An 11,844-nucleotide genomic window follows, 5' to 3' on the forward strand; every position below is an offset into this window, starting at 1 on the left:
GAAGAATGGAAGGTCACGTGTAAAGGCCGGGTTTGCATTAATTCATTCATTCAGATATTGCAATATTGCATTTTCTTCATGATAATTATGATTAAAGTATGAAAGATGATACTATCAAATAATGACTGATTTCCTTTGTTTTTTCTCTCATGTGGTGGGCATGTTTTTTTTGGTTAATTTTCTTAAGGGCTGTTTGTTTACATCTGAATGGAATCATTCAGATGTAAACATCTGATTTATTCAGACTTCAAACTGTTTGGTTTCAAACAGAAAAACATTTGAATGGTTAAAATTAGGTCTGAATCATTCAAACTTATTGTTATTGCTGAATGAGACAGATTTAGATCTGAATGAAACAAACAGCCCCTTAGTCGTTTGCTTTGTTACTTGTGGGCTCATTTTCATGTCATGTGATTGGATCATGCCTCACTCACTTCTATCCTTCAACATCTAATCTTTAACCCCATATTCATGTACTCTCTCTCTCTCTCTCTCTCTCTCTCTCTATCTCTCTCTCTCTCTCACACACAATGTGTTGCCAGCTTTATTATATAGAAGACTTAGCTCAACCTTACCTGCTCAAGGTGAGGAGTCAATAAATAAAAAAGCTCATATAAAAAGCTAAAAGGTTTTAAAGCTGATTTCACAAAGCAAACCCTTTAGGTTAATAATAATAATATATTGAAGCACCCAAAAGGGTTCTTGAAAGATTATTATGATCAGGAGGAGCTTAATAATCTGTAACACAATATTCAGAGAATCCACTAGCTACATAATACCACCAACATGTTAGACAACAACAACCACCACCATCACCACTTCACTACAACATCTGGTCCTTGTCAGGGCACTTCATCTTCATCTGATCTCTTCCATTCATCAGATAATGGTGTTCCCAACAAAAGAAAAAGGCGCCCTGCTGGTACTCCAGGTACCCTATAGCTAATTGCATCCTTATTCATTAAACTTTGTTCAACTTTAGATGGATATCTTTTCTTAAACAAACCATCTAGCTTACCAAAAACTTTAACGGACATTAAATCGTTGAGTTTTCTTTGGATCAAAAACCGATCTTTCCTTCAAAAATATTGCCTGGAAAGATTGGTGTAGTTTCAATTTGTAACGTTGTGGTTGTGTAGTTTATTTGGTCTCTAGCGCTGATTTTAATGAAATTTGTCGTTCCCAAAAAAAAAATAATAATAAAAAAAAGTTTTGTTTCTTGAATTTTTCTTAAACAAACCCTCTAGCTTACCAAACACTTTAGTAGACATCAAATAGTTGAGTTTTCTTTGGATCAAACACCGATCTTCCTTTAAAGTTTTTGTTCGGAAAGATTGGTGTAGTTTCAATTTGTAAATTTGCGGTTGTGTTATTTGTTCCATCCAAAATAAAAAAATGTTTCTTGATATTTTCTTAAATTGTAGATCCGGATGCTGAAGTGGTGTCTTTATCACCAAAAACCTTACTAGAATCAGATCAATACATATGTGAGATCTGTAACCAAGGGTTCCAAAGGGATCAAAACCTTCAGATGCACCGTAGACGACACAAGGTAACATGGAAGTTGTTGAAAAGAGATTCAACCGAGATCAAGAAGCGGGTTTTCGTGTGCCCCGAACCGAGTTGTTTACACCATGATCCGTGTCATGCGTTAGGGGATTTGGTTGGGATCAAGAAGCACTTTAGAAGGAAGCATAGCAATAATAAGCAGTGGGTTTGTGAAAAGTGTTCAAAGGGTTATGCTGTTCAATCTGACTATAAAGCTCATCTTAAAACTTGTGGTACAAGAGGCCATTCATGTGATTGTGGTCGAGTTTTCTCCAGGTTACTATTTGTATATGTTTTTGTGATTGATATCTTTCATCTTCTTGATTTGATATTTTCTGGGATTATTAATTAGATCTTCTTGCTACACATGTTTTTCTTGATCAGACTAAAAGATGTGACCTTTCATCATGAGCATTTATGTTTTTCTGATCAGACATAAATTTCAGCAATATTCAGTCAGAAAGTAAAAAAAAATTCCTCAATGGTTTTGTTCAAAAATATTATTCAAATATTATGTTTACTATATGCAATTGAATATTCTTTTAAGCTTGAATTCTGCAACATATAATATGTGTTATCTTTTGGATGGGAACAGAATCTATGGATTCATTCATAAGATCTATGAGATATCATTTTACATTTTTTAATAATATTTGATAATTTTCTATTAATATAGATAAAAAAATAATTAACATTTGTTATTTTTTTAATAGAAAATAACAAATCTAAGACTAATATTTTTGGTGTTTGGTAGATTGTTTCTTTAATTTAGAAACACAAAGTTCAAGCATATATCATAGTATAAATATTGAAATACTCACCTGCTTCATTGGTATGCATTTTATTGTAGCATTGTCATTGGCACTACACACAAGCCTATATTTATTCTTTTGTTTAATCCAATGTTGCATAGTAATCAATCTTTGTCTTTCAAGTTTTCCTTTAATTTCATTTATTGTGATAGGCATTTTTTAGGCAATATCACTATAACTTATGCCTGTTCTTAATATTAATTCTTATACACCTTTTAACTGACTCATGCCATTGTAGAGTTGAGAGTTTCATCGAGCATCAAGACGCATGCACAGTCCGGAGAACCCAACCCGAACTTCCCTCATTCCAGCCGGCATGTTTATCTCGTACAACATCAAGCACAAGCCCAACTAGTGACATAAATTTTGGTTCCATCTCAACATTATCAAGATTGTCACATCTCCAACCTTTACCCCGGACTTTATTCTCACAAACCCAAGCAGGCATTCAAAACAACTTGGAACTTCAACTATTACCATCACTATCTCTTTCCGAACAACGAAACAATCATCCGAACCGTTTGAATCTCACAATTGGAAGTGCACTTAGCTTGCAAAAGGATGAAATGAAAATGGCTTTGGCAAACAAGGCCTTTGCAGATGATGCTAGACAACAAGCAAAGAAGCAAGTTGAGATTGCAGAGATGGAGTTTGAGAATGCTAAAAGAATTAGGCACCAAGCTAAGGTGGAGTTAGAAAGAGCTAAGGTTATTCGAGAACAAGCCACCAAGAAGATCAATTTCACCATATTAGACATCACTTGTTATTCTTGTAGGCAACGGTTTGATACGTCAAGTCATAATGCCGAAGCCACTACAGCTGATTACACCTCTCTCACCCCAAGTTACATGTCTCCAGCTTTAACCGAAGGCGAAGGAAATTATTAGTGTTTTCAAGAAAAGCACCCTCCCTATGTCGTGGATGTATGTGTGTTTGTATGCGATTTCATTTAAGTTTTTGCATTTTGATTACTTGAAAATAAAATAAAGAAAGGAGTGAATATGGTGTATTCCTAATCATGTTATTCTTGTGTAAATAAGCTTGGTTTCTTCTTCTCAACATATTGCAACTAATTGCCTTTGGATGAAATCATAAATGGTTCACTATTGTTATTATTAGTTATATATGTATTTTTGTTGAAGAACAAAAATAAATATATGATGGAAAGCCCTTGGTCAATCCAGGTTAAAAAGATCCCAAGAGAGATATGAATGGACCTCTTTAAACATCCTGAAAATAAAGATACTTTGTTCCGTGTTCTTGTAATATGATATTTATTTTATACTGAAAAAGTCTTTTTGAGTATTACTTAGACTATCTCCAATGCTGGCGTGTTGAAAGCTAGGCAACTCCGAAAAGTGAAAGAGAGACGCGCGATGGGCGGGTTATAACGTGGTGGAGATAGAAGCACATAAATCTGTTTAAACGGATGGATGAGAGAAGATAGGGAAAGCGTGTGAAAAATTGAAAATCCTGGTGATGTTGAAGGGCAGTGAAGCACAAGTGGTTTCTAGTAATGGACATGGTTTTAATTTTCTCAGTATGAGCTCACCTGATCCATGGTTTTTGTTTGTTGTTTATATCATTTTTCTTACTTATCTTAAAATATCAAAGAGCTTCTTGCCTATTAGAATCTAGATGTGTATACAATGGTGTTCTTGTGGTTAAGATTTCAGGTCCGGTACTGACAAAGATATAGATTTAGGAGTAAAATTAGTGAGAATTTATGTTAGTCGTTAAAGAATAACTTTTTGTTAGATAATTATACAATTTTATTTAAAATAATATAATAATCAAATTAACATATTCGAAATTTTTAATTAATTAAGACACTTGCTAAACTAACTCATTATCTAACATAATCTAACCAAAGGATCTACAGTACCAGGATGTAAGTTGTATAAAGTTGTTTTTTCAAATGGTGATGATTCAAATCTTATCATTACCAAGACTGGTGTAATTCTAGAGTAGACTTAAAGAGTGTAATTTGCCGTTCTGAAAAAAACTAACATGACTATTCTTGGTTGTACCACCGACTTTTAAAGAGTTATAATTAAGATAGGGCGTTAATGACAATGATTATATACCGAACTATACCATGCACACCCCTACTATTTTGTCACCACAACATAAGACTGTCTCTCACCTTCCTGTCCGGTTTTAACACCAAAGCGCCCCCCCCCCCCCCTATCCATATAGTGCCCTATTGCCCTATGATAGACAAGGAGCTGCGTTATAGTTTCTCTTTAGAAAAATCAATCTGTATGAATCCTTAAAAAATATGATGAGCGATGAGTAATCCTGCCCTAAAGTTGATATTTATCAAAATAGACTGTCTAAGAGAATAACTAAAAGTTTGCTAAAGTTGAGGAAAACTGTTAACACTGAATATTCGGGTATGATAGCTAGCAGCGTGTCCTGCCCTACTTAAGTTTAGGTAGCAACAACTTGGGAGTCCAGCATTTTATAGCGAAGAACTAAAGATAAAAACATGGAAAATTACAAAAACGCACTATAAAATATTCAAGAAAGAATAATGTAGAATTATGTAAAATATTCATAGATTAGTCTAAGAAAAGTCCTTTGCAAATATCTATAATTTTATATTTATAGAATATAATCCTCTAGATTAGAGAATTCGATCTACACAGATTATTACGAGTAAAAATAGAGGTGATGGTCATACATTTACCTAACTAAATTACCTCCAAAACCACTTGTAATCTCTCTTGTAAAGTTTCTCCAAGCAATATATCACACTGATCTTCTTCATTCTTATGTTCCGTTAATTCGAGTTGCTATAGAATCACTACAGTATGTTGTTGCTCAAAAGGCTTGTTGTAGCTGAAGTCTAGGCTCCACAGGAGAGAGAGTTTGGAAATCGCTCCGTGACAAGAAGCATCCATGCTTTTTGCCACTATTTTATGGCCCCGTAACTCCAAATGTTAGTAGTCCAAGTTAAGACATTGTAAGTTGGGTTAAAATAATAAAAGATGGGGAGTGATTATTCACCTTTCTTAATAAGTGAGAAAATAATAACAAAATAAGAAGAAAACGAGTCTCGTGCCTTTAATGCGCTGACTGATCTGACAAGAATGCGCTGACTCTCTCGTTGTCTTCTATAATCATGTTTTGCAATATGATACACACATACATAGCATCTCTCTTTTTTCCAATGTCCATGCACGACACGATTTTCATGTAATGCCAACGTTGGCGAGAAACCCCAAAACACCTTTCAATGTCCTTTCGCGAAGACTCTTTTACATTCTTAAAATAGTTTCTCTTTTCATACATCGGGTCTCTAAACGTTTTGAAGATAATAGAATATTCTGGATAGATCCCCTCTCTCAAATAGTATCCGTGTGAGTAGAAGTTATCGTCAGCCCAAAACGATGCGACTGGTACTGTAGCGGAGATGTAATCCTCTACCACGGGCGACTCCTCCAAAACGTTTATGTTGTTGTTGGACTGGGGTTCATAGTTGGCCGACCAAACCCAAAGGTCGTACGGAGCAACCGCTTGAAGACTCACCGTTGGTACTTTCTGGTCATCACGTGTATATTGATCTCACTATGCAGTTGGACAGTTAGCTCACTTTCAATGCATACAATCTATACTCCCTATCATGTCGGGTAACCCATGTTTCCTTTCAGGCACCGTTTAGACATTCGCAATCGATGTCTAAAAGTCTCCGGGTTTTTGTATCTTGGCGGTCAACGAAATAGTCTTCTATAAAATGTTTATCCGCGCCCTCAGGTCTCGTTCAATTATTCTTTTCTCAAAACCGGTTGAGGAGGAGAATAAATAGATTACATATACTTTGTCACAAGCGTAACTGCACTTGTAACCACCTCCTCCTTCGCCTCATCATAGGCCATGTGCTGGTTATTTTGCAAATATCAATTGGTTATGTCGAACGAAGAGGGAGAATCCATTTTGTTGGTTTTTTGAATAGAAAGTTTTAAACAAATTGTGAAGATTGGTGCATGTAAGGTTTGTAGAGAGTGTTTAAAAGTGTGAGAATTTGTATAGATTGTTTTAAAAAGTTGAGATGTTTGGTTATTATATAGAAAAATAATTGATTTTTTTAAAGAAAAGTAGCCGTTAACAATGGCTAGGTTGACCAAAAGAGGAGGAGTTTGGCGCTATGTAGGAAGCGGACCCCATCCCCCTTCGTGGCGCTTATAACGCCCCGGGGGCGGTGTTCCCGACGCTATGGGTTTCCATGGTTGGGAATGGTGCCCCACTACAGATGTTTAGGTAAACTTATGTTTCAAAACTAATATGGTGAAAGAGGAGTTTTTTGCTAGGGGAACATTGCAAGCTCATTGTGCGACACTAAAAATCTTGTTGATACATATATCGTGGTTCAAATCCTTCCTGTAAATGCAGAAGGGCCTACTTTCCTAGGATACCATATAATGTTATGACATCTAATAGCCGACGGTACCTATATAGTTGACATAACTTACATAAGACTTGCATGTATAATTTCACGAAATATTTTTATATTTTTCTTTTGAATTTGAAGAGAGATGAATGAATATTGTATCGCAACCATATTTTTAAGGTTCCTTGAATCTTTGAATAATTAATAAATTAAACTTCTAAAATCATCCATAAAACTAGGGCTAAAAACGTCAACGATTAAGGTGTCTAGTAGCTATAATAAAAAGGAAAAATTCTCTAAATAGCCCTTTTGAAAAGAGAGAAACACAAAAATAGCCCGTGAGATTTCGTTTTTCAAAAATAGCCCTCGAAATTCAACTTCCACGTGACATTGAGATTTTCCCTGTGAGTTTTCGTCGACCAATTAAAATCTGCCATGTGTCAAGAATTCCCACCGACCACACAAGTTTTCATCCCAGTTCCGTTTTAAATGTTACTTTTCACATCAAATCTAACCTGATAAAAACCAACTTTAACGTGATGTTTCGACATGTTTCCGTCTCCAACGTGAGTTTTCAAAATCATGGTTTTTAAGTTTTTTTGAAATTCATCTCCAAAGATGAATTTCAAATGAATTTCGTCTTTTTAAAATAAATCATATTGATCATCTTCATCATTTTCTTCATCAAACTCTCACCATTTCCTCCGCCACCTAATGCTACCGGACACCACCACCACCATATCGGTACTCTCAAACCAAACCCTCATCACCAACCAAACCTATGTCCCGGCAACCTGACACTACCGCACTCGACGTCCGCTCCTCACCTCACCACCGCACCCGAACATCAATGCCACATATATGCAATTCTTGGTCGGAAACAAGAACCACTATTTCAAACTCGCGATGTCGCCGCCACCATCTCCTGTGGTTACACGGTTATCCTCTCTTTCTTTCGGAACTTAATTTATTAACAAAAAATTAAATTCTCCTCAAAAACATCTTTGAACATCTTTGAAGATGGTATTGTATAACAAATCCAACTTTGACTACCGATTTGTTCATAAAATCAACGTATTCTGAAAATGGTTAGATGGATGGGGTCCACATAAAGTATTTCTCCTCAAACTTTGTCTTGGCAGTTGACTTGTAATCAAAATTCGTCTCCGGAGTTGAAATTAATTTGAAATTCATCTTTGGAGATGAATTTCAGAAAAACTCAAAAATCAACTTTTTGAAAACTCACGTTGTCGACGGAAACATGTTGAAATATTACGTTAATGTTGGTTTTTATCAGGTTAGATTTGATGTGAAAAGTAACGTTTAAGACAGATTTGGGATGAAAACTTGCGTGGTAGGTGGGAATGCTTGACACATGGCAGATTTTGATTGGTCCACGAAAACTCACGGGGAAAATCCCAATGTCACGTGAAAGTTGGATTTCGAGGTCTATATTTGGAAAACGAAATCTCACGCGCTAATTTTGTGTTTCTTTCTCTTCAAAAGGGCTATTTAGGGAATTTTCCCTAATAAAAAGGGAAAATTCCCAAAATGACCCATTCATAGAATGTGTTTCCATTTCATCCCCACTAATTCAAGTTTCCAACTTTGTCCCTTTGTTATCTCGTCGCCGACGACATGATAACGAACACCGATACTGAAACAAATAGGATAACGACACGTGGCCGGAATCTGTGCTGACGACGCGTTATGTTGCTAACGTAGGGTAGCGGCGATGCGTTATGTTGCTAACGTAGGGTAGCCGCGATGCGTTGTCACTAACGCATCGTGGAACCCTTGTGTTGTCATAACAAGGTAGCAGCAACATAACACATCGCCGCTACCCTACGTTAGCAATATAGCGCATCGTCAACCCTATGTTATACGTAACGTAGGGTAGCAGTGATGCGTTATGTTGCTAACGTAGGGTAGCAGCGATGCGTTATCCACTAACGCATCGTCGACGACCTATTCCGGCCACGTGTCGTTATCTTATTTGTTTCAGTAACGCATCGTCGGTGTTCGCTATATATCATGTCGTCGGCGAAGAGATAACAAATGGACAAAGTTGGAAACTTGAATTATTAAGGATAATTTTGGAAACACATTCTTTAAATTGGCTATTATGAGAATTTTCCCTAATAAAAAACACTAATGTTTCAAAAACACAAGTTTGCTCTCCGGCAATAGAGACTAAAAACCATAAAAATGGCCGCCGCATCAACCTTAGTTTAGTACCAATAATATTTATTTCTAACTTTAACTTTTTATTTATTTTAATTTAGTTATATAATCCAATATTTAAATTTATAAAAGATTAAAAGCATTGTAAAAAAAGTGTGTAAATGTAAAAACTAGAAACATAAAATAAAATAGAAGAAAAGAAATATAAAATAAAAACCAAGGGATTCAAGAGAGATAGAGAGAGAGAAAAAACCCAATGATGATGAAGATGTAGATGAAGATTAAGATGATGAAGAAGAAATTAGGAATAATTATAATTTGAACGAACCAGATAAGAAACATAAAAAACCGTTTAGAGAGACTGCTTTTTACAAAAGGATTTAAAGAACATAATTGGACGAAAACCATAAGATTTTCAAAAATTTGGTCGGTTTTGTCAGAGTCATGCCACGTGTCAAACTTTAAATAGTTCTTGAATCCTGTCGGTTATATTTCCTATGAGTCGGCTCAGTACATATTAGATGGGTTATTTTAGGAAAGTTGTGACTTTTTGGGTCTTTTTTTTTCTTTCTTTTCAATTGGGTCATTTAGGAAATTTTCCCATAAAACCAATTAGGTAAACTCAATGTTACCTATATAACCATTCTTGATTCCTGTATCGATGAGGTGGTCAAAAGTTATACCTTATAAGTAGTTATAAGGTATGGGTTTAAATTTAATTCGTATGCCATATATTGCACACACTAAAAGCGATGCATAGCCTTAAATATACGTACAAATGTACAATATTTTATTAAGAGTTTCTTTTGTTTGACGTATGAGTTTAAATTCAACTCGTATGCCATAAATTGCACACACTAAAAGCGATTCAGAGCCTTAATATACGTACAAATATACAATATTTTATTAAGAGTTTCTTTTGTTTAATGTGTGGGTTTAAATTCCACTCGTATGCCATATATTGCACACACTAAAAGCGATGCAGAGCCTTTAATATACGTACAAATGTACAATATATCTGCATATATAAATCCTCTCTCATAGTTAATATATATTTTAATGATGCTTGTATAAAGCCGCCATGTTTTTCAGTGCCACAGTAGAAAGGTTTTTAGACAGTCACTCGTCGCTCTCATGGATGTATACAATACGATGCACAAACAGAAATACCTTGCTCTCTCTCTCTTTTCTCTATGCACTGTGGTAGGCTCTCATGGGGCACTCACTTTTTTAATTATGAATCAAGGACGTACACGTGGGCCCACTTTCCCATTTCATTTATTTTGATACCTCAATTATTCATTCCATTTTTATCTTTTCATGAACAAACCCAAATAGTTACTGTACTAAAGTAAAACAAATATTCATGTCTTTGGTAGGTTGATGGTGTTTGTTTGCTATATGATTCTTTCTTTCTTGTTTTATTAAAATAGTTTTGATTTGACTGTTGTGAATAAGGAGCAAGGTCAAGTCCTTTTAAGGGTAAAGTTACACAGCAATACATTGAGATGAGCAGTTTCAATACCGGTATCGTTTGGTATCGAATTCGGTATCAAGTTTTTAGTTTTTGTTAGAGCATCCACAATAAGGTGTGAAATCCAAAGTTTAAATAGGTTTGGATGATGTGAATTCTAGTGGACAAGAGGGACCTTGTTCTGGACTAAAAGTTTATTTACAAAGTTTGCATACACAAACATCACCCAAACAATATAGGGGATAAAGGGTGGGGCCCTACTCTCACAATTAACCCCACACATATATATTGACATGTATATGCATATTGTATTATTATAATATTATTTGATAAGGTTTGTGAGAGTTTGTTGTTGTTTAAAAATATTAAGTTTGTAAGAAAGGTTTGAAACCTGACGTGGCGGTGATATGACGGTTTATAGAGGTTTGTTGTTGTAGATGCTCTTATCGGTATGGTACCGGTATTTCCCGAATTTTGCACGAAAAATACCGGTACAGTACAGGTACCAAACTGAACATTTCGGTACCGGTATCGTTACCAAATATTTTGAATTTTTAGGATCGGTACTGGTACCATCCCGAGCTCATCCCTGCTATATACATTCGATCTACTAAATTTGTTTGATTTCCAGAAGATTCTTTGATTCTTGTTTTATTGAATAGTGTGATTTGACTGTTTGATTAAGGAATGATGTCAAGTCCTTTTAAGGGATCATGTTACACTACAGTACTTCATTTGTTTGTTGAGTATCAATATTCTAAACAAACACATTACACAAACATTATTGAATGAAAATAAGGTATGTAAATAAACATAAACGAATGAGTATAAATAAACCCATACCAAAGTGTTATAAATAAAACTGGCAGGCAAGTGGGCAACGGATCAATCAACACACACACAAACTAACGATTTAACATGCAAACCATAGAAGTAATAAACGAAGACGATAATATAACATGGTTTGGTTTCGGTGTAAAAGATACGTCTACGGATGCAACTATGGCTTATCTTAATTAGGTCATGAGATGCAAAGATTATAATTACGTACATGGTTAATATAAATACTAATTAGGTTAACAACTTAATGAACAATAAACAAATATAAGCCGAACCCTTGCCTTCATTGCCGGCAACCTGAGCCGAAGCCCAAAAGCCTTTACAAAAGAAATAGAAAGCTAACAAACACCAGTTAAATGGAAATGAAAATATGCAAGTTAAAATACAAATACGATCTAATAAAGTTTACAACATAAAAGGGTAGTTCGGACGATCTTGAATAGATGGTTTGGATGAGATCATAAGTTAGGGGACTGGGAATTTTAATTTGGTATATCTTGTTAATCAAGTTAGAAATGATTTATGTTATCTTTTGTTTTTAAATGTCTGCTTAAAACTAAATTTATAGTGTGCTTAAAATTTATATTTTAGCT

The 11,844-nt window shown here is 35.1% G+C and overlaps 1 protein-coding gene across 1 annotated transcript; it reads left to right on the plus strand.

Annotated features, from left to right (window-relative positions):
• Positions 1–553: 553 nt before the first annotated feature.
• Positions 554–3,478, plus strand: LOC143602447 (zinc finger protein SHOOT GRAVITROPISM 5-like). Its single transcript, XM_077079546.1, has 3 exons — positions 554–931; positions 1,425–1,824; positions 2,599–3,478. The coding sequence occupies exons 1-3, from the start codon at positions 787–789 to the stop codon at positions 3,245–3,247; spliced, it is 1,194 nt and encodes a 397-aa protein (XP_076935661.1). The 5' UTR covers positions 554–786; the 3' UTR covers positions 3,248–3,478.
• Positions 3,479–11,844: the final 8,366 nt, after the last annotated feature.

The sequence above is a fragment of the Bidens hawaiensis genome, unplaced genomic scaffold, assembly GCF_021521415.1.
Source record: "Bidens hawaiensis isolate Kalapana, Puna unplaced genomic scaffold, B.hawaiensis_p1.1 tig00058933_1, whole genome shotgun sequence".
In the NCBI taxonomy this organism is placed as follows: Eukaryota; Viridiplantae; Streptophyta; class Magnoliopsida; order Asterales; family Asteraceae; genus Bidens; species Bidens hawaiensis.